The sequence below is a fragment of the Elgaria multicarinata genome, chromosome 7, assembly GCF_023053635.1.
Source record: "Elgaria multicarinata webbii isolate HBS135686 ecotype San Diego chromosome 7, rElgMul1.1.pri, whole genome shotgun sequence".
In the NCBI taxonomy this organism is placed as follows: domain Eukaryota; kingdom Metazoa; phylum Chordata; class Lepidosauria; order Squamata; family Anguidae; genus Elgaria; species Elgaria multicarinata.
Window position 1 is genome coordinate 74081068 of NC_086177.1, and position 23881 is coordinate 74104948.

The following is a 23881-nucleotide window of genomic DNA, read 5'->3' on the forward strand; positions in this document are numbered from 1 at the left end:
TCAACATTTTTTTTAAAAAATTAGGAATTAGCATAATTAAAAAACGGTCCTAAGGCGGGAAGAGCAAGGGAGGCAGCTTTACCCATTCCTTTGCTGCTTTCTTACCCATGGGGAAAAACCTGACAGGAATAAGGATATGAAAGCACCTGAAAGGTATGATTTTGAGTGAGCAAATGGTAGGACGGGAAATCCCCTTCCCTTGCAAATACTCCTCTCTAAGCCTCCTGTGGCAGCTTTGCATTAAAAACACACACCAAACATTCAGATGAAAGAATCACACAACCGAGGACTCCATGTGTAGTTTCAGCTTCAGTTTCTTCATAACTAAGTATGTATCTACACATTCTTTCCAATGCTGTGGGAAGCTTTGATCAGCTCTGGCCACCCAGCACATGTTTCTGTATTGCTGATAAAGCTAAAGAAATGTAACGTGCTTCAAACGCTGCAATTTTAGTAGACCAACATGGTCTGCTGTTGTTGGACATCTCTTTACAGAAGCTCAAAGGGCCAGTTCACCTGCTCAGGGAATTGACAAGAATCCAGTGTGCATGACAGCAGACGACATGGCAAAGCAATAATTTAAATGTTCATCATCGCATGCTCAGATTGACACTTAGTGCTTAATGAGGTATGTAAACAGCAATCTGGCCATGTGACAAAACCACGAACCTCTGTGCCAAACAGCAGCTTTTATATACATTAGTTTCTCCTTGGATTGTCACACATCAAAGTCGATTTTTGTTTGTGTCAACTCAATCTAAGAAAGCTTGAGTGTGGATTTGGCAACAGTAATAGAGTATCTGTGGTAGATTGATTAGCTCTTAGTTGCAAAACTATGCAAGTTCTAAACTGGTCTTTAATGCATGCGTTTGTTATGTTTTTATGCTACCACAAATTAGCACTGAAATTATCGTTGGTTATAATTTTGCAACCTAAACTGAGAAATAATATGTCATATTATGCTAAAATTAATGGATAGAACAGGCTAAAACTATTATGCCTTCTCTGGTATATTTAACTACTCTATGGCTTCAAGTAGTTCTTTAAAATAAAATAAAAGAATATGTTGTGTAACTGTACATTTCATGACTCCAAATGGCCTCTTTTTCAATTCAGTTGTCAGGAAAAAAATGGGTGGGGGGAATGCACTGAACAAAAAAGTTATTTGATCCAAGTTGCATAGCTGAGACAAGGTTTAGTTGTGCTTTGCTTTGAAACGGAATTCAGAATAATTGTTCCAGCCTGCAGTCCAAGAGTTGTGGTGGCTGCATTACGCCAGCATTTTGACACCAGTGATATACATTTCCGTGAGGACTCGTATGCTTTTTTGCAGTTTAGGATCTCTGACCATTGCAACACTTGCCAGGAACATGGGGATTTAACAAGCACTTTACAAACATACTTTAAAACTCTATTCCCCAAAGGGAAGGAAGAGTTACCTGGGTTGTTTTGAGGTATCCAGCCCTCAGATATGCCATGGCTCTATGCATTAAGTTTTGTTGGTTTATCATCTGCTGTAGATTGTGTTAAGAAAAAGAAGGCACAGGTGTTTCAAAGGCCCCGTACTTAAAATTTACCAACAAACTAAATTTGAGGTTGCCAAAAAGGAGGGCCCTCTATCTCAGGAGTGGCTTCTTCTAAAGCCTCCTCAACTGAGGTATTTATTGCTTCTGTAAGGGGGCCAGGATAGGTCTGTGCTACGTAATTCATTCCTGTACTCATATCAGTATCACCAGCATGCTCGCCTTGAGAGCTAAAGGTGGGACAGGATCTAGTCCGTGCATAGTTCTGTTGAGTTCCGGTGTTACCCACTGTTTCGCTCACTGTGTTGATAGGCGAACCCCTCCACATCTGCCTCTGCATTTTCTCTTCTTTATACTTAAGGGAATACCAGGCAAGAAAAATGAACAGGAATCCAATGAATTTGAGACCAGCTGATAAGCCAAAGTAGACAAAACGAAATGATGTCACATCATATTCCCAACAGGAGCCTTGCACACCACATTCCTGTTGCCACAGCATGCAGGTGGTATCAATGACAGCTCCAAAATAAATTGGAGTAGGAATGTATGCTGAAATAAATTGGAAGAGTAAAATCAATTGACTCCCATATTAAAGCAGTTAATAGTAAAGGTTTTGTCATATTGTCCAGTAAAGCTGATTCTGACTGGGTTCAGATGATCACGACTGGGGTAGGTGCTCACCCTAAAACCTCTATTGCACGTCATGGATTTTACGGTGGGTACGAAGCCACCACTGCCACAACATGAGCCCGGTTTGGATGACACACCGATCCATGTTGCATCACAGTGATTATGTAAATGGCGGGCATGCAAAGGGGCAGGGAAGAAGCCACAATGGCTGCTTCCCCCCATTGCAATTATCCAAACGCAGCTGCTGTCTTGTTAAAGTGATCACTACTTTATAAAAGCCAAAATAGTTGTTCTTTAAAATCTGGCATAGATAAAATCAAAGAGAAGTGGGGAAAAGGTCTTGTGGGTAAGATGTTTATAAACTGCTTGGTTCAGAAATGAAGGGAATGCTCAGATTTAACTGGGCAATTTATTTGACTGGGTTCAAAGTCAAACCTAGCAGTAAATATTTCAATTTCTTCCAATAATGTATTTTTGAATCAACAATATTGCTTAATAGCAGTTGTGCATGATAAACTATGACTTATCATGACAGGAATGAGCTTAGCCTTGTACATTTCTTCTACTTCCCTCTCCTCCTCCTCCTCCTCCTCCTCCTCCAGCACAGCTAGAAGATCAGAAGCTTTACTTTCAATTTCAATCAACCACAATTTATGAAACTGGCTTGTTTCAAACAAACCATAGCTAATTAACTGTAGTTTGTTAAGTTCAGGCAACACAACAAGCTGCAATTAACCAAAAACAGAAGCAAAAGCTTCTGATTTCCCCATGGCCTCTCAGCAAAGGGAAAAAGGATGAACCCAGAGTGCAGTCCCATCACAATAAGCCACAGCGACAGATATTTGCTGTGTTCTGGTGTCTCCATAGTCTTTTGTAACATCTGAATGAAGCCCATGTAAATAATAAGTGACCCCTATTTGCCTCTGCACTTACCAAGGGTTCTTAATAAAACAAATTGCATTCCAAGTGCAAAAGGCCTCTCATCATCTTCCACAGACCTAGAAAAGACATAGTAATTTTAAAGCCTTAAACTGTAAGGCATAAGTAGTATAATCTTTAACTTTGTTTAAAGCTCCCCACCTTATCTAGAATAAGCCAAGTGTGAGCCCAGTTATCCAAATGCCAGCCAGCAACCACAGACTAAGTAGAGACGGGCAATTTAATGGAATCAAATCCAGAGTTCACAGAAAGCAAATTAAGTGACGAAGCAGACTGGAAAAAAGGTATTGTATCACCTGATGAAAAGTAGACTCAGTCAAAATTTATAAGGCTTCATTTTCTATTGCTGCTAAATTGCCCTTTTCATCCTATTCATAGAGTTCAGGGTAAAGAAACAGCTCCCCATTACCCACCCAACAGAACAAATCTCTGCTTTGGGTGGATAAGGGCATTAGATAAAGCCAACTACTTGTATGTAATACCTAGATCTTATTAGTGGTAGCATGTCAAGTCTTTAACACTTCCTTACCCCATTAAAAGGAAAGCTACTGTGTGTACAACTGCTGATATTTCCTATTTGTTCTGGCCCTTTATAAAAAGATCAGTTCTGTTCTGCCTGATGCACCAAAATTGCAACCTGTTATCAAACGCTTCTGCTTAATCTGCAGGTTCTTCTTAAAAAAAACCATGAAACACTTTTGTTTGGAGCAGTGATTATGCTGCTCTTTACTCCTACAATTTTCTCTGGGATGTGTAAGATTTTCCAGATTCAGGGAGATTTGGAAATGTTCATGATTAAAAAAGGCACTGCCCCATACACATTCTGCGATTGTGTAGTCAAATGGAGTAGCATATCTGCCTCTCACCGACTGAACGGGCTCTTAGATTGTTAAGTGGTTTCAACTGCTATGGCCCACTCCTACTATCTTCCTCTCTCTCACCTCTATGAACTGACCTTATGCAAACATAAGGTCACCTCTCACCTTGTGCACACATGAGCACAAACGCCTACAAAGGGTGCACTCAAAGCAGCTATAACATGTTTTATTATCAGATAGGCATGGATGAGGCCTGTCCTGTTGAAGAGGATGCAGAAACTCAAAGGTGATAACAGCATACTAATCCTCTAGTGATAGTGTAATGATCTAGGCACTTCTCACCTGAGTGTTACTATGATTGCTGATGGCTGGGCACATGCTGTGATAAGCGTAACTATGAAGAGAAAAACAAGGAATGGGATGAGTGTGTTGCAGGTTCGATCACATTTCCCGGACACTGCATAACCGTTCTCGTTGAGATATGTTTTGACGATCACCACTCTTAACTGGCTGCGCTGTCCAACTGTCGGTGGTGTGATGACTTGGCGGCTTTGGACACAGGCACAGTCTGTATAATTTCTTATCTGTGAGATGTTAAACAGAAGGAGCATGAAACAACAAGATTTATCATTTGTAATTTTGGGTAAGAATCGATGGGAAAGATTAAACATCCCTTCCTTCCGCCTTCCATGGTCCACTCCCATACATCCCCACACCCAAAATTCTTGTTGTGATTTGGAGTACATGTGTCTTGTATTGCCATCCTGCGTCATAGTGTAGCCCCCTTGCCCTATGGACTCCTTCACAGGAGAAGTTAGAGCAGAGGATCAAAACCAAGGAAGTTAGGTCCTCAAATACACTGCTTTGGGTCTGGCAGGAGAGAGATTAGTAGTGTTAGATACTATTTCAGCTGGGTAGGGTCCAAGCTGGAAATGAGGTCAGGAAGGAAGCTGGAAGCCTGGGCAGGATAGGCAAACAAGGATGTAGAACTGAGGTCACATTATGGCATACCAGGGTTCAGGCAGAGTAGTGGAGGGGAACCTCTGACCTGTAGACTTTCCCCACCCAGCCCACTGAGGCTTTAGCTTCTTCTGTGTGCCTCACCCCTGCCCAAGCCCTTCCCCCTGGAGTCTACTGGGGGCTTGGGAAGGGGATGGGAATCTCCCTGATATCCCTCTGATCACAGGGAGATTCCACTTAGTGGCAATTGGGGCAGTTTCACCCTTGCCATGCCTTCCCTTTCCAGGAAGAGCAGGCCCGGCACAAAACATAGGCTGGAGCTCCTGCTGGCCCTTTGTCTCAGGGAAATGATGACATCAGGGGATATGGTGACACCCCCTGACATCATCTAGCCCCCCCCCCCATCTCAGTTCCCTTCCCCTGAACTACTGAGTTGGGCAGGCTATCAGTTTCCTTTCAAAAGTTGGCTGGTGTGGCTTTCATCCAACAACTCACCAGTTCTGAATGCTCTCCCTGCCAAATGGGAGGGACCCACCTTGTGCTGTACTCTAACAAGTACACTAAACACCTTGAGTTCATTATAGCAGGAAGGAGGCCCTCCCATTTTGGAGTAAGAAGACTGTAGGGGAGGAAGAACTAATTTGAACTTAAGTAATTTGAACTTAAGAATGCCTGAGGCTGGATGGTTTGAAAGAAGGATTTAAGGAAACCTTCTTTGGCCGTGAAAACATGAAAAGGTTTCTTTAAAGCAGTCCAGCTAAATATCAACACCAGATTGTGCGAGGCCTGGAGATAGTTTACATCCTCCTTTTTTCTTTATCCTCCTTTTCTTTGCCTATTTCAAACTAAGTTTTGCACCAACAATGTTTTTCTATGCCGTGTCAAGCATAGACATTGCTTAAGGGAGGGGACAATTATTTAGGCAAAGAGCAACTGACATTTTCCGTTAATATCCTATGTTAATAGAACCATAAGAAGCTGCCTTACACTGAGTCAGACCTTTGGTCTCTCTAGCTCGGTACTGTCTACAATGGCTGGCAGTGGCTTTCCAGAGTTTCAAACAGGAATCTTTCCCAGCCTATCTGGAGATGCTGATAATTGAACTTGGGACCTTCTGTATGCTCTACTGTTGAGCTACGGTCACAGCCCCTAAGGGAGCAGTTTTAGGATGGGCAGAATTGAAAATTGAAGAAAGGAACTGGAACTGAAACCTCTTCCTTCACAGTATGAAAGGCCACCAATTTGTTTTGGTTGCTTGTGGACATGCTCACCCCTATGCTATGATTTCCACTGCTGATACAACCGGCCAGGCAAGGGTTGAAATAAGTGATTCCATCTGACCCGCACACAGGTTCGTATTCATGGATTTTGCAGCCACAATTGACGTTACAGCTACCCGTCAGATTCCTATGTGTCATGGTGAGAGTAGGACTACAAAAAAGGGAGATTACAGTACATGTTAGCTGCGATAAATGTTAAAAACCTGGAGACATATCTCCAAGAGGCACAAAGACTTTAGAAAGTCCCTGTTCAGATGACACACTAAGCCACGTGGTTAAGCATTTTGAGCTAAACATTATGGTTTAGCATGTGAATCATGACTTAGCATGTCGCATGAGCCATCCTAACCATGGTGGCCACATAACCATGGTTTAAACACACTCAGTAACCATCTGCTGCAAAAGGGTTTGGCAGCCTAACCATGGCTTAGTGTGTTGTCTGAACAGGCCCAATGTATTTTCTCCAGAGTCATACAATTACAAAGCCACAGTCATTAATTTTTTATTCAGCTAGATAAGCACTTGATGTGGCAGGAATGCTGATGTTGACTGCATTAAATACTCACAGGGGAATTAAGGGAAGGGGAGGCATGCCTCCCAGAATATTTAGGGATATGTGAAAGACGTTCACGCAATGCATACTTAAACTATGTAATTTGTAATTCATGGAGGATATGGCTGTCAATAGCTACTAGTCCTGATGGCTATATGCTTCCTCCAGTATTGGAGGCAGCTTGCCTGTGTGTACCAGTTGTTGGGGAACAGAAGTGGAAGGGTGCTATTGCACTCATGTCCTACTTGTGGGTTTCCCACAGGCAGCTGGCTGGCTACTGTGTGAAAAGAGCATTGGACTACCGTATTTCTTCAATTCTAAGACGCACTTTCCCCCCTAAATTAACAGCTCTAAAAATGGACTGCGTCTTAGAATCGATGGCGTCTTAGAATCGAAGCAATACGGTAAGAGGAAAAGAGGAAGCTCCTGCAGCAGCCTTGAGCCATGCGAGCGAGGAGGAGCTGGTTGGGTAAGCGCCTGGTTTTTTGTTAGGCAAATTTATTCGTAAGTCCCATCGATTTCCATGGGACTTACTCGCGTGTCGTCGTCCCCTGGTGCAGAGACAAGTAAAGAGCGGGACTGGAGAGTTAAGTTTACTCTTTGTTTCAACGCCCCCCTTCTTCCCGCGCAAATGGCAGTTTCTTCTCTCACAGAGGGAAAAAAGAAAAGGACACAACCATTAGAAGAAAGCGCGGGGGGGGGAGGAGGTTGGCTGGGCGGTGAGGGAAGTATTTCTTTGATTCTAAGATGCCCTTTTCCCCCCCAAATTAACATCTCTAAAAATGGGGTGCGCCTTAGAATCGATGGCATCTTAGAATCGAAGAAATACGGTATATAGATCCTTGGTGTGATCCAGCATCATGCTCTTATCTACTTGACATCAGAATCATTTTTATTGTTTGTAGCCAATGGCCATTACAACATCATAAACACTAAGAACATTAAAACATTAATCTGTTTAAAACCGTTCAAACAATAAAATAAATTAACACATTAAGCAATAGAACACGTCATCTTGAATCAATGCCATACTCTTTGTGTTATTATCTACCTTACCCAAGGTCAGAATAAAATAAAATGATTCAAAAAGTTTTTCACTGTTTTTTTTTTAGAATTTCAAATGAAGCTTGAATTCCTGACCATTAACTATGCCGGCTGAGGCTGATGGGAACTGAGTCCATTCCTTGAACTTCCCCCACCTTTTTTAAAAAAAACAAGGGGGAAAAACCCTATTTCTCCTCTCCTGTTTTTAGCTTCACCAACTGCAATTCACTAATATGTAAAGACCAGAGACCAAGCCCAAAATATAAATTAATACATTTCATTTCTTAACCTCTGAAGGAAGCTGGGCCTAAGTAAAACTAATTCAGCAAGATTTATAAGGTGTACAGGACTAATGACTTTTTTTTTTTGGCTTTAATTAATTTCTGCCTTCAAAGTATCGGTCAAGGTGAAGTAAGAAGCCAAAACAATTGAAGCTGTTGTGCCCAGCGCATAACCATTGATTTCTCATCTAGAACATTTCATGAACTCCTGAGGCTTGTCATTTAGCACTCAGCTGCAGCTGCAGCTAAAGCAATCAACAACATGAATGCATGCAGCTTGTAAACAACAGACTCCTCATTACTGGCTTTGCTTGTAAACACACAGACGGCTCAGAGTTCTAGTTGTTGTCCTAGTTTTATTTTACCATTTCCAACCAATGAAATGAATTGTTTGCAGGGCCTGCAGGATAGACTGGGGTGGGGTGGGTGGTGGTGGGGTGGTGATGGTTCATCTACTCCAGCATCCTGTTCTAATAGTGGCCTGAGAATTTTTGGGATCCTACAAGCAAGGCGGGGATTTATTTTAATCAAGATGATTTACATCAGCAAGGAAAAAAAGTTGATTTAAATCACTGGTTTAAATCAAGTTTCCTATTGTCATTTTTCATATATTCCCTGAACAATGGTGCAAATCTGACCACTAAGCCATACTAATTTACAACTAAGTAAAAGATAATTTGTACTGTTTTATTCTTCCAAGCAGTCTTTGTATCTCTCTATCACACTGTATATATTTTGTAAGCATATTATTTAAAAAATCCAATTTAAATATTTGGCATGTTTTTGTTTTTACTCTATAGAGGGAATTCTGTGAAAATATTCCCATGTAGGGCCTTTCTTATGACCAGCATCCATGTTAGTTTGAGGTTAACAGTACAATTCTATACATCTCTCCTCTGTTGGGTTTATTGGCACGTACTCCCAGTTAAGTGGATATAGGATTGCAGCCTTAGCATAAGAATACAGGAAAATGCACACTGGGCAATTTTGACCTCTCGGTTTCTTTCCGGCATGGCTCCTTTCTGCTTCTCTCTGTCTTGCCCTCAAAAAATAGAAAGTAGCAAACAAAACAAAATGCACGTGACTGATAGGTGCTGTTTCAGGGGGAAGAACGCTGTTCCACCAAGGGTGAGCTATTCCACCTGCTCCCCCCACCCCACCTGCAGACTTTAAAAGCAAGGCTGGAGCTGAAGTTTGGGAGGTGCTGCTTCAGGGGGAGAAACATTCCAACCAAGTCATTTCCCCCCCTTATCTGCTCTGTTTTGCTGTAAACTTGAATTTAGTATACTTCTGAATATTAGTGTGATATTGTTGATTAGTATATTGTTAAATATTGTTGTAGCTACACTCCAGGAATGTATCTACTTTTTCTCTCTTTAAAAGCTCTTCAGATCAGTGACCATCGCCACATTCTATGGTGGCAAATGTAATAATTAAGCAAAAAAGTACATATATTATATGAGAGTTTATTTTACAAGTATATTCTGCTTTTCTTTCAAGATGAAACTCAAAAGAAGTGTACATGGTTTTATCAGGCAGTTCCCCACCCAGACAGTGGCCAGGTCCAGAGCTGCTTAACTCCACAGAGGTTGCTGCATCATGTGCCTTCAGATCATGCCCCGAGAAATGCAGGTTGCTTACCTGTAACTGTAGTTCTTCGAGTGGTCATCTATGCATCACACATATGGGCTCTGCGCCTGCGCAGAGACCAGACCGGAATCTCCAATAGCTTAGGGAAACGCTTTTGGGCGGGAACCCCTCCCCCACGCTACCGCGCATGTCCACGGGGTTCCCGCCCTTCCCTCAGTTTACAGGAGTCCGACATCGTGCCCCCATAAACATGAGTGTAAATCAATAAATAAGATAAAATAAATCTACAGTCATCATGTCATTATTGAATATCACACCACCAAGAGGGGATGGTGGGTGGGTTGTGTGAATAGATGACCACTCGAAGAACTACAGTTACAGGTAAGCAACCTGCATTTCTTCATCGTGGTCTCTATGCATCACACATATGGGCGAGTATCAAGCTCACATACCTGGAGGTGGGTTGGTGTATTATTTCAACACTTCCGAGAGCACCGCCCTTCCAAACGAACAGTCATGCCTGGATCGAGTGTCTAAGCTGTAATGCTTGACAAATGTAGAAGGGGTGGACCAAGTCGCAGCCCTGCAAACGTCCTGAAGTGGAACACCCCTGCTGAAGGCCACCGACGTCGACATTGCTCTGGTTGAATGAGCTGTCACAGGTCGATGTATCTCTAGTTTAGAGATAGAGTAGGCAAGCTCAATTGTCTCTACTATCCAGCGTGACAACCGCTGGCATGACACTGGGAGTCCTTTATAAGGCTCACCATAACATACGAATAGTTGTTTGGATTTTCTAAATCCTTCAGTTCTAGCTCTATAGAAAGAAAGAGCTCTTCTAACGTCCAGCATGTGGAGAGCAGTGTCTGCAGACGTTGTAGGGTTTGGAAAGAAGGCTGGCAGAATAATGTCCTGAGCCAAGTGAAAGGGTGTCACGACCTTGGGTAAAAAGGATGGGTCTGTTCGCAACACGACCTTGTCATTATGGAAAATTGTATATGGCGCATCAATTCTTAGAGCTCTAAGCTCACTTGCACGCCTTGCTGAAGTTATGGCTACCAGAAACACAGTCTTGAGAGTCAAGAGTCTTAAGTCCGTTGTAGCCATGGGCTCAAAAGGTTTCTTTATCAATGCATGGAGCACCACCGACAAGCTCCACGATGGTATGATGTTTCTAGTAGTCGGTATGGTGTTTTTCAAACCCTTTAAAAATTCCTTGGATGTAGGATGGGTGAAAGGCGAGAACCCTTCTACACCTTCATGAAAAGCAGTGATGGCAGCCAAATGGACTCTGATGGACGAAAGTCCTAAGCCTCCTTGGAACAGTGAGAGTAGGTATTCTAGAATCACAGACATGGGACAAGCCTCAGCGATGTGATTCATTTGCACCGCAAATTTAGAAAACCTCGGCCACTTAGCCGCATATGATTTCCTTGTCGAAGGTTTCCTCGATGCAGTCAAAATACTCTGTACCGTCAACTGTTCGATACCGGAGGTTATGGCAGTATTCTCCATGCCGTCATCTTGAGTGTCGAGAGGTCTGGGTGTCGAACTCTGCCTTGGTGTCGAGACAGAAGGTTCGGTATCGATGGTAGCTCGATGTAATCCCTTTTCGACAGTCGAAGAGCATGAGGGAACCATGGTTGTCGAGGCCACCACGATCAGAATACAGTTTGTGCCGTCTGTTCTTATCTTGGCCACGACTTTTGTCAGTAGTGGGAACGGTGGGAAAATGTATAGTAGTCCCCCTGTCCAGGTTCTTGCGAAGGCGTCTCCTAGCGAGTTCCTTCCGCTTCCTGCTCTGCTGCAGAAGTTGGTACAAACTGCGTTTTCTGCAGTGGCAAAGACATCGACAGACGGATCGCCCCAATATCGAAAGAGGTTGCTTCTTACTTCGATATCGAGCTCCCATTCGTGATCGACGTGGAAGGACCTGCTTAGGGAGTCCGCTACGATGTTCTCCTTCCCCGCTACGTGGATCGCAGTCAGGTAAGTTTGTCTCCTTATACACCAATTCCAAATCCTGAGTGCAGAGCGGGTTAAGGGGTATGACCTCGTTCCCCCTTGCCTGTTTATGTAACAGACAACAGTGGTGTTGTCTGTTGCAATCAGGACGTCTTTGCCCTCGATGATCTGGGCAAACGCTTTTAAAGCATTTTCCACCGCCAGGAGTTCCAGGTGATTGATATGCTCCCCCTTCTGTTGAGGGGGCCATCGACCTTGGACGGTGAGCGAATTGCAATGAGCTCCCCATCCATCGAGAGAAGCATCTGTCGTGATGGTAACCGATGGTTGTCTTTGTTGAAAAAGAGTCCCTTCCAGGAGGTTTCCCATCGAAAGCCACCATTTCATCGAAGCCCGAACATGTCTCGGTATCGAAAGGTAAGTTCTGCGAGCATTGCGTCGAAGATCGAAGGTCTTCAAGAACCACCCTTGCAGGATCCTCATCCGAAGTCTGGCGAATCTGATGACAGCGGTAGTCGCTGCCATCAAACCCAGCAATCGTTGGATTGTCCATGCCGAAGGTCTCGCTTGGGTTTCGACATCGAGAATTAGGTCTCGAAGTGTCTTTGCCCTCGCTAACGGGAGGTAAGCTCTTCCATCCCGAGACGACAGAGTCACTCCTATGAAGTCTATCGTCCGCTGAGGAGTCAGTATAGATTTTTCCTGATTGACCCACAGGCCAAGGGATTCTAAAAGTTCTAGAGTCGTGGCTATATTCTCCTGGAGCGTGTGACTGTCCTCCGCAACCAGGAGCCAGTCGTCTATGTATGGATAAACATGTATTTCCTTCTTTCGCAGGTGGGCACACACAACAGCCATCACCTTCGTGAAGACCCTCGGTGCCGTCGCGAGGCCGAAAGGGAGGACGTTGAATTGGAACTGCTCGACGCCGATGGAGAACCGTAGGTAAGTTCAATGCGACTTCCTGATGGCGATGTGGAAATACGCATCCTTCAGGTCTACTACCGCGAACCAAACCCCTGTATGCAACAGTTGGAGGATAGAAGTGACTGTTGTCATACGAAACTTCCTTGGGGTGATGTATTTGTTCAGTTGTCTTAAGTCCATGATCGGTCGAAGACCTCCATCTTTCTTCGGGACCGTGAAGTAACGGGAGAAAAATCCCTGGTTGAGTTCCTCCGCAGGTACGGGAGAGATGGCTCCCTTCGATAGCAAGGTCTGTACCTCGAGCAGCAGAGGAGGCGATGGTGCTGTTATCTTCACTCCCGAAGAAAAAGGAAGGGCATCGAATTCGATAGCGTATCCCGTCTTGATGATAGTGAGCACCCAGGAGTCGGATGTTATGGACTCCCATCGATGGTACTTGGGTGCTAGACGGTTGGTAAATGGTAGCAGGCCTGGAGCAGGAAAGTCAAAGGCGCTGCCTCTTGGAAAAGTCCGGTTGGCGTCTGTTCTGCTGATCTCGCCCTTGATAGGGTCTCTTCCTCTGTAATTGCTGCTGCTGCTGCCTAGGAGGCTGACGATCGTATTGTGGGCGCTGTTGCAGCTGTTGGTAAGGCTGTCTAGTCCAGCGCCTTTGCTTATATTGCGGTTGGGGTTGTGAGAAACCCATCTTTTTGGCGGTCGTGCGAGCCTTATAAATCGAATCTAAGGACTCGTCGGTTTTGTTGTTGAATAGCCCCTCTCCGTCGAAAGGCAGGCTCTCTATTCTGGTCTTAGTTTCGTTTGTCAAGTTGGCTGATCTCAGCCAAGCATGACGTCGAAGGGCTATAGAACCCATCATTGATTTGGAATGAGAATCCGTTTGATGTTTTGCTGAGTTTAACTGTAGATGGGCTATTGCCGTTGCCTCAGTGTGGAAGATTCTCGCTAACTCCCGTTTATCTTCAGGCAGATGGTCAGATAGAGAATTCAATTTTTCCAGGATGAATATCTGGTACCTGGCCATGGTAGCCTCGTACGCAGAGGTTCGTATTCCAAGAGAAGATGAAGCATACACCTTCCTGCCCAGGTAGTCTAACTTTCTACCCTCTCTGTCGGTAGGGGCTGAGTGCACCTTCTGGGATCTTCCCTGGGCAGATTCCACAATTATGGAATTCGGTTTCGGGTGCTGGAATAGAAACTCGGCATTGGCTTCCTTGACCTTGTACATTGACTCCAATCTTTTTGATGTGGACTGAGCTGCGCAAGGATTTTTCCATGAGATCTGTGCAGTCCTTCGTAGTGTAGGAGGGAAAGGAATAGCTATGGTAGAGCTAGACTCCGTTCGAGTCACATCATAGATCGGGTCATCGTCAATCTCTGTTGGCTGGTCGATGTCGAGACCTAGAGATTTTGCCATTCGGAGTACCTGATCTGAGAATTTTCCCACATCTTCAGATGCAGAGACAGGCTCATGAGTATTTACAATGTCATCAGGTGAAGGCATAGATGGGGCTACAGATACTATGGAGTCTGAGTCAGACCTGTAGTCCTCATCCGGAGAGTGTTGAGCCGCCCGCACCGTCTGATGTGCTGGCTGCAAGACCAATTCTTGCTGAGGTGAGGGGGCGACAACCGTAGCGGTCGGTATCGAACGATGTTCTATCCGCTCAACCCTGCTATCACGGCTGCGAGGCGTATAGGATCGAGGATCTGGAGGAACCTGCAGGACTCTCGAATTCGGAGGAGGTTGTGCAAAATGTTCATATCGTCTGCGGTCAGATGGGTAATAGTCCTGGGGCCGATAATACTCCCAATCATAAGGGTAGTCACGTTGGTGTTCAGAGTATTGAGATACTCGATCAAAATCCGGACCAGGAGATCGGTGCGGGCCAGGAGATCGGTGCCGTCGATGTGGAGCAAGCCCAGTCGACTCTTCCAATTCAATCGTACGCGGTATGTGAGTCGGTGGTATGGACACAACCGATGTGGAGTCCCGAATTTCACCCTCCGACATGGAGCTCCTCGCAGTCGGTAAGGGTGCTGGTAGCGGCAATTGCGTCGATACCGAGGTCGGCGCCGACCTGGTAGGCTCAGCGGGTATCGAAGATAGGGTATCGACCCTCGAGGTGGAGCATTTTTCAGCGTCCTTCCTCTTTTTCTTCTTTTTCTTAAGCTGTTCCGCCGATTTAGGGGTCCGAGCCTTTTTCGAAATCTTCTTGGCTGCGGAAACCGCTAGGGATCGGCCTGGCGTCAGGGGTATGGCCCTGTTATCCGCCATCAACTCCTCACCAACCACAACCGATTGAATTTCTGGGCTAAGGGATTTTTCCATTGCCCTCGAGGAGTGTTGTTCCTTACGCTTATGAGGCGTAGGTTCAGTTGCCCGCAGAGCCTTTTCCCACAGTATAGACCGCAGTCTATCTGATCTGTTTTTCCGTGTTTGTTTGGTAAACGCCATACAATGGTGGCACTGTTGGACTTTATGCGCCTCGCCCAAACACAACACACACAGCGAGTGACCGTCCTTAGGTGGCAATTTAGCGCCACATTTCACGCACTTTCTGAAGGGGGCCCTTACGGCCATGCGCCTCAGGCGCCTCAGGCGATCAGTGATCGCTGGAAAAAGAGTAAGAATAACAACAATATATATATATATATATATATATATATATATATATATATTTAGGTAAGACAAGAAAGAGAAAAAATGCAGAAGAGATAGTCAAAAGCGAGGTATAAACGGTAAGTAGCAAACAAGCTGGAGAGAACACGGTTTCTACGTCTAAGCACGATGGCGGACGACGAAGAACTGAGGGAAGGGCGGGAACCCCGTGGACATGCGCGGTAGCGTGGGGGAGGGGTTCCCGCCCAAAAGCGTTTCCCTAAGCTATTGGAGATTCCGGTCTGGTCTCTGCGCAGGCGCAGAGCCCATATGTGTGATGCATAGAGACCACGATGAAGAACCAAGTAATACATCCTTTTGTCTGCCCTAATCTACTTCCTTCAATTTCATGGTGTTACCTGGACCTAATGAGAAAAAATTATCTCTATCCACTTTTCCCACTTATTAAATAATTTTGTAAATCTGTACCATAGTCAGACAAGATCACAGTTTGGGCAGAGAAGCTAGGGGATTAGACACTTCTCTTGTTTCCAAGTTTCGGGAGCTTTTGTCACACTTTTCCCGCAATTGCCCAGACAATGACTTTAAGAGTTGCCATTTTAAAATGAATTGAAACAATAAGAAAATATTGCAATTCACAGGCTACATTAAGACCTAAAAGAGACATCCCTGGGTCTCAAAGGCATCTTTGAAAAAACTCAGTAATATTGACTCAATTCCAAATGAAGTGAAATGTGCTTACTCTTAAAAAAATGTAAATTCTACTCACAGCACTTTAAGTATTACTCAGAAGTAAGTCCCACTGAGTTCAATGAAGTGGTTATAGGATTTCAGTCTCACTTTATTTAGTATACTTATATCCTGCCTTTCATCCATCATGGAACTCAAAGTGACGTAGATAGGGTTTCGAAGGCCATCTCTTGTCCAGGCCCTGACTAGATGCAGACCACCAGCTTCAGCAAGGTGACTGCACTTGTGTCCCCATACCATGCCCTGAGACTTTTCAGTGGATATGTAATATTCTCTGCATATCATTCCTTGTCTGCATAAGGTAGGGTGACCAACTGTCAGGATTTCCCCGGATTTGTCCTGGTTTTTGTTCTTTCCATGGTGTCAGGGGGGATTTTCTATAATTTTCAATAATGTCCTGGAATGACACACCTTCCCCTTTAAGGCTGCCATTAGTATGGCAGGAGGGAATGACATGCTTTCTTGAGGCACATCATTCCCCCACCCCGAGCTCCAATTGAGGTCTTAAAGGGGAAAGTGGGTCATTCGTGGACATTATAGAAAAGGCCCCAATTGGAGTGGATGGTGGTGGTGCAGAATGAAATCATTTCCCCTCCTCCACTCCAATCGGGTTCTTTAAGGTGGAGGGGGAATAATGTACTTTCTGCAGGACTCAGAAAGCTGCTTCCCTACATACACACTAGGTGTCCTCTTTTTCGGTTTCCCAAATATGGTCACCCTAGCATAAGGAAGGGATGTGTGCATGCTGACATCCTATTGCCAATTGGGAAGGCCTTTCACTAGAGATTCAAACTGTTGTTATCCAATAGATCTCTCTGTTTCTTGTTTTATTAAAGCACTTTTAAGTACTTTAATGTTGTTAGGGGGGTGGGGGAAGCCGAGTTACTACCTTTACATAAAAGGCTGGCTTTGATGTAAGACATACATTATTTAGAAAGCCAAAAGATACTCACCCTGTGGTATATGGTATATTTATCCCTCCTAGATTAATGCTTTCACAACCAACAATGAAGAGTGTTGAAAAGCACAACAGAGACACACCACTGCAAATCATTGCCAGCTTTGCAGACTCTCTTGCACCGAGTTTGAGCTTTTTTATAATGTAGCCCCCTAGGACAATACCAACGCCAGCACTTGGAACAATAATCACACCTGGTTAAAGGGAAAGAAAATTGCAAAATTAAAACATCCACTGTATGAAAAGAGAAATACCTCCTCTACCAGTGAAAATTGTACAATTTCCACACATTTTTTATTATTAACATTTACAGTACAATTCTATACATGTCTACTCAAAACTAAGTCCCACTGGAGTCAATGAGACTTACTCCCAGGTAAGTGGGTATAAGATTGCAGCTTTAATATCCCAGCCTTGAGTTCAACTAGAAGTCTCAGGGCAGCTTACAAAGATAAAACAATATTTATATACTCATTCATTCCATTTTTGAACTATACAATAACAAGAGTTCTCTGGGCATTGTACAAAATAAAAACAAATTAATGATCACAATTACAATGGGACAATTAAGAAACAGCAAATAAGTCAAGTATTAAGAAATCACTTTAAAATAGAGAGAGATTAAAACATTACAGCAAGGATCAAGCCAAATAGAGTCGAAAATAATAACATTTTCTCAATGTTAAACAAATGTGCTGAAATCACAACATGGCAGAGGATTTAAAATACCTGGCACTGAAAAGACATGAAAGCAGGTGCCAGGAACGTCTCTGGGAATGTCCTTAAACAACTGAAGAACCACTGCTGAAAAGCCCATACCTATTATAGCCACATGCTATATTCTTAATTAAGTTGGAAGAAGCACTCAGAGAATGGCCTCTGTTTATGATCTCCAGGCTCAGGTAGGTAATCCGGGCAGCAAATCTTGGGTTAATTAACCCATGATCTGCCACAGTGCATGCCACTGCATTTTGCATATGGATCCTCCGACTGGGCCAATTAATCCACGATTTGCCACCATTACCTGCGAACTGGTTCATGGTCTAAGGCACCGTTCCCCAACCTAGTTCCCTCCAGATGTTTTGGATGATGACTCCCAGCATGCCTGACCATTGGCCATGCTGGATGGAGCTGATGGGAAATGAAATCTAAAAGAGGACACTAGGTTGGGGAAGGCTGGTCTAAGGTCTAGTTCTCACAAACAGATGATGAGGCAACAACCAACTGATCTGGATAGTAGTATGCAACCAATCCTGGATGGAGATGCACTCTTGCTGAAGGATGAAGTTCGCAGCTTCGGTACTCCTGGACTCAGCACAAACTGTGGAAGCACAAGCGGCAGTGGTGGCCAGGAGTGGCTTTTACTAGCTGATATTGGTATGCCACCCCCTTTTTTGTTTTTTAAGTATGGTTTGTTCCAGGCAAGCTACAACCTTGCCTGGAAAGGGTGGGCCTTGCCTAAGTTACTCCTGCCATCTAGGCTAGACTAACACAATGCACTCTATGTGGGGCTGCTTTTAGAGACAGTCTGGAAACAAGAAGTGGTGTAAACTGCATCTGCTTGTACACTGGTCGGGACAAAGTGGTTCAAGCACATATCATCAGTATATTATATTATATTATAATATTAACTGCATCTAAGATGCTGCTGTTGACATATAATGCCCTAAAAGGTTTGAGACCAGATTATCCAAATGTGCTTTAAGAATATCCTAAGAGGCCTTCCTCCTAGACCTGCCTTTGCAAACAATTAGATTTGGAAGCACTAGAGGGCCTTTCATTGGTGACTCCAAAACTGCGGTCCATATGGGTACTTCTCTGGTGGCTTTCAAGAGGCAGTAAAAGACTCATTTATCCCTTGTTAAAACAAATGTTATGGTCCTATGAGTTTTAATTGGCTAAAATCAGTTCAGCTGATTTTTAGTGATATTATGCTGGTTGTATAATGCATTTGCATTGTTATGGTTGGTTTTTACTGTTATATTTTGGTGTAGTATGATGGTTTTTGTAATATATCCATTTTATTTGATATATAACTGCATTGCAATGTTGGATGGCAGCGGCCTTGTGAGGGTATTTGCCTTAAAAGGCAGCCTATGAATATTTTAAATAAATATAATGCTGCTTGGACTATAACACTCCATGATCAAATAATCTTCCACACTCAACCCCTGCAATAAACTTAACATCAAGGAGATGGAATTTAGCCTAGCCTTTTCTCTGACATGCTAGTTTTCTAGATTTGAGGTGTTTTTTCTCCATGGGGGAGCATTCCATCTTGTGAACCATCACCTCTAAAGTGGTCCTGTTCAAAATACAGCTTAACCATCTTGGTTGCTCTTTGTGAAAACTTTACTATAAGCAAAAAAGGCTCAGAATTCTCAGCACCCTGCAACAATGTCAAAAGTTAAATAAAAGCCTTCTTATGATTTTCCCAGATGCAGCAGAAATACTATAAAATGAACTATTGTTAAATACAAGATGAAATATTGCTTTGTTTTTATGCTAGCCTGGGAAGGAACCAAGCTCCACGTGGGTTAGAAAATATGTGAACTTCAGATGGAAACGAATCAGCCTAGGATCCTACTGGGGAAGTACTCTTTACTTATATACAAATACTTGGTGAAGATAATAGTTCATATATATTTTTGGATATTATTTCATGACTAAGGGTAATTTGATGGTATCCATCTTTTACTGATGTTAAAACCAGTTTTTGAAAAGTTTTTCAATGGATTTATATATATATATATATATATATATATATATATATATATATATTTAACAGAATGGTATCTCATGGTCTGGAATATTCCTTTATGTCAACTCCCTGTTGCAAGTAACAAAACAGAGTCAAAGACTGGGTTCACACTATCAACAGGCGAAACAATACAGTACCAATTGTTTCCCCCATCCCTGCGAATGCTGGTCACACAACTGGGATTACCCAAATTACCTGTACCATGTCGCAGGTTGCCTTGTTCTCTGAAGCCGGTTCGTGCTGCAGGCATAGTGACTTTTCACCCACCCTACAACCCATGGCTTGTAGTAGGGACTGTAGTGTGTGTGTGTGTGTGAAAAGTCACTACATAGGCGCGGCATGCCGGGTTCAAACAACATGACAACCTGCAACACAGAGCAAGTAATTAGGGTAATTCTTTCCTCTACTGATCACCCGAAGCCAGCCAAAAGGAACAGATGAAAGGATGGTAAATGAACTAAATTACAGGCATTGTAATTATTGTGACAAAACTATGCGCCAAATATACTTAAATCCAAATATTATTTTGTAGTCTTACAGACCGAGGAGATATTAACCCAGCTAGTGCTGGGCCAGTGTTCAGCCCAGGTTTGGGGGAATTTGGTGAGGGTGGGGTAAAAATACCACACAAAGATAGAATCAATCTTCAAGGACAGAAGTGAAATTTTAAGCATTTTGAACGGGAAATGAAATCAGAAGTCAACCATCAGGCAGCAACAATTCATGGACTAACATGGCACTTTGAAGATAAAGTCTCTCACATTTGTCATGACTTGGACAGTTCCACTAGCAGACATGTCCAGAGGATTGTCTGATTCAATTTCCATTGTTGAGGCCTGAGGATTCCAAACAAGGTGATTGGTGAAGTCCAGTTGACCATTTCTGTGCTTGAATAATTTACTGCTTTTAAATTATATATTGTTTTAACTTGGATCATGGTTTAATTTGTTTTTAACTGTGCATATTTATTGTTTTATACTGTATGTTTTTATCTGTACGCTGCTCTGAGATTGTAATGATGTAGGTAGGGCAGGATATAAATGTTTCACATAAATAAATAAATAAACCTTGCCTGTCATGGCTTATTACATCTAATAGAAAGGGGCTTGAAAGAGGGGTTGCTGCTGGCCACTTTAAAGGAGGCAGCTATTAGGTCACTCCTGAAAAAAACTAGATTATGTTAACAACTATAGGCCGGTGGCTAACATCCCCTTCATGGGCAAGGTGCTGGAAGGGTGGTTGCTGGCCTTCTCCAAGCACTCTTGAATGAAATGGATTATCTAGATCCATTTCAATCAGGCTTCAGGCCTACTTTTGGAACCCCTGTGGAATGACCTTTGCTGAGAGAGGGGCAGGGGAAGTATGACCCTGTTGATTCTCTCCAACTTCACAGAGGTTTTCAATACTATCAACCATGGTATCTTTCTGGATAGGCTTAGTTGGGAGCTGGGAAGTAACTGCACTACAGTGAGTGATTATACTCTTACTTGGATGGCTGATTCCAGAAGGTGGTGCTGGTGGATTATTGCTCTGACCCTTGGCAGTGATGCCAGCAGGTGCAGTTCAACACCTACATGAAACTGCTGGAGTAGGTTATCAGGAGAAACCAACTGAGGTGTCACCAAGATCCAGATGACACCCATCTCTCTCTCTCCTATAAAATCCAGGTGAGACAGGGGTATTCTGAACCAACGCCTAGGTGCGGTATTGGACTGAATAAGGGCCAGTACACTGAGACTCAACCCAGACAAAATGGAGGTACTGTTAATGGGTGGTTTGTCTGTGAAGTTCAACTTGTTTAAGAGAAGTTGCACTCTGCCTAAAGGATCAGGTTTGAAGTTTGGGGATGTTCTTGGATCCAGCATTGTTACTAGAAGCACTGGACGACTTGGTGGCATGGAGCACCTTTTATCAGCTTATGCTGATATACCAACTACATCCTTATCTGGACAGAGATAGGCTAGCTATAGTTATCCATGCTCTGGTAACTTCTTGCCTGGATTACTGCAATGTGGGGCTGCCTTTGAAAAAGATCTGGAAACTTCAGCTGGTCCAAAATAGGGCAGCAATATCGTAACAGGGACTGGACAACACAATCATATTATGCCAGTACTTTTTCATTTGTACTGGCTGCCAGTCCATTTCTGGGCCTGAATCAAAGGGCTGGCATTAACATTAAAAGCCCTAAACAGCTTGAGGCCAGGTTACCTGAAAGTCCATCGCCTCTCATATGTATCTGCCCAGACCCAAAAATCAACTTCAGTGATCCTTCTCCAGGAGCTTCCGCCAAAGGAAGTGAGGTGGGTGGATATTAAGAAAGGAGCCTTTTCTGTTGTGGCACTCCCCTTGTGGAATGAGCTTCCCGCAGAGGCTCGCCTGATGCCTACATTGTGCTCTTTTTGGCACTAGGTGAAGACCTTATTTTATCAGGCATTTTAGTCTTTCAATTTCTATTGTTTTAAATCTGCTACCATATCTTTGTACTGTTGCCAGATTTTATTTGGTTATTCTTTTATACTGCAGCTTTAAACTTTTATATTGCATTTTATCATATGGTATGGTATGGTTTTAATTATTGTGAACAGCCTAGAGAGCTTCAGCTGTTGGATGGTATAGAAAGATAATAAATGAGTAAGAAAAAGACTAAAACAGGCCTTGTGAAAAATGACACATACATCTTTAAGGACTATGTATGTGAAATGAAAGGCAGCTTTCTAAAAATAGCACTCAGTTGTGCCATGGTTTACTCAAGGAGATTCAAAGAAAATCACGTGCTAAGCAAGGGTGTCAGTTTAAAATGTGATATCCGATTGCTAGCTGCCATGTCACAAATGAGTTAATTTTCTAGAGATGGCTTAGGAATGGATTTTGATAGTGTCAAAGGTGCTACTGCATTAAGTGCTTAAACCAAGATCAGTTTTCAGTCAGCAATTTCCAGCCTCTGCCCTTGGGTTGACGTCAAAAAATTGCAAGTTCTCCCACAGGGTAAGAACACATTATGAAACTTCCTATTGGATGGGTTTTCACAAAAGAGACTAAAGTTGCAATCCTAAACACATTTATTTTGGAATAAGGCCCACTGAACACAGTGGGGCTTACTTCTGAGTGAACACTGATTTGGGCTCTAAGAATGCCTTTTAGTCAGGGAAGCATGTCCTTGTGAATCCTGTTAACACTGAATATCTGAAAACGATATGTTATACCAAGAGTTTTCAAGGTATGGCAATTTACTATCTGGACAGATGCTGGAACAATTAGAAAGGCCAGTTCAATTTGCCAAGGCACACTCAAGTTGGTTTTACCATCTTAGAAAACTGAGTTTACCATCTCTTCCAATTATTTTTCTCCAAAGTGACTTGAGCCTTGAGGTTGATTCAGATATTCCTTCCATATTAATATCCTTCTAAAGCAGCCTTCCCTAACCTGGTGCCCTCCACATGTTTTAGATTTCAACTCCCATCAGCTCCAGCCAACATAGCCAGGGGTCAGGAATCCAAAACATCTGGAGAGCACCAAATTGGAGAAGGCTATTCTAAAACTTTAGAATGGGTGTGTTACTTTAACATAGACACACAAATACAAGAAAGGCAGTCCAATTAATATGCCTTTCAGTCCTGAAGTAAACCTGACCATTTACAAACTTAATTTGATAAATATCTAATCAGTAAAGTTCTTGTGACTAATGCTGATTAAAGAAATGAAGTAGTAGCATTAGAACTGGCCCTCAGTAATTAACTGTTGTATTGCATACCTCTAACATTCAGAAAAGGCAAAGTTATCTAATGCCAAATGCACCAAACTTTGGATGCAGGCAATGCCAGGATTGACCAGAAACCAAATGAGAGGAGACAGAAGACTTTTCTTCTAGGAAACTTAAATGCATTTGGACAGCACAGCTTCTGGGGTACAGCTCCATAATCAGGTTATTCAGGGGGGGGAAATCATCTCAAGATATACCAACTGAGAATGGAAATATTTCTTGTTATATCAGTGCTGACAAAGAGCTCTTTCAATGAGCTACATTGGTTCAGCATAATACATCAACTTACCAGCTTCTCTGTCATTCTTGGCCTCTACATTAGCAACAATCCTCGATAGCAGGTATACTGGTTTGCTATGACTTTTCTGCTTTGACGTACACATATAATACCAGGCAATGATACAACTAAGGCTTTTTGATATGTCATAAAACACAGAAGCAACATTCATAGGGCTGGAGAAGCTTCCCTTCTAATGGAATCACAGGCCCATCAATCAAAACAGTGTAAATTTATGTTATGGA

At 43.1% G+C, this 23881-nt stretch overlaps 1 protein-coding gene across 1 annotated transcript in view; it reads right to left on the reverse strand.

The window, feature by feature from the left end:
• Positions 1–1264: 1264 nt before the first annotated feature.
• Positions 1265–23881, reverse strand: part of SLCO5A1 (solute carrier organic anion transporter family member 5A1) — a 68639-nt gene continuing 46022 nt past the window's right edge. Inside the window, exons 6-10 of the mRNA XM_063130817.1 lie at positions 16834–17032; positions 6142–6301; positions 4253–4494; positions 3087–3151; positions 1265–2072 (exon numbers count right to left, since the gene is read on the reverse strand). Of these exons, the coding sequence (XP_062986887.1) occupies positions 1585–2072; positions 3087–3151; positions 4253–4494; positions 6142–6301; positions 16834–17032 (1154 nt within the window). The 3' untranslated portion in view covers positions 1265–1584. The remainder of the gene's footprint in view (positions 2073–3086; positions 3152–4252; positions 4495–6141; positions 6302–16833; positions 17033–23881) is intronic.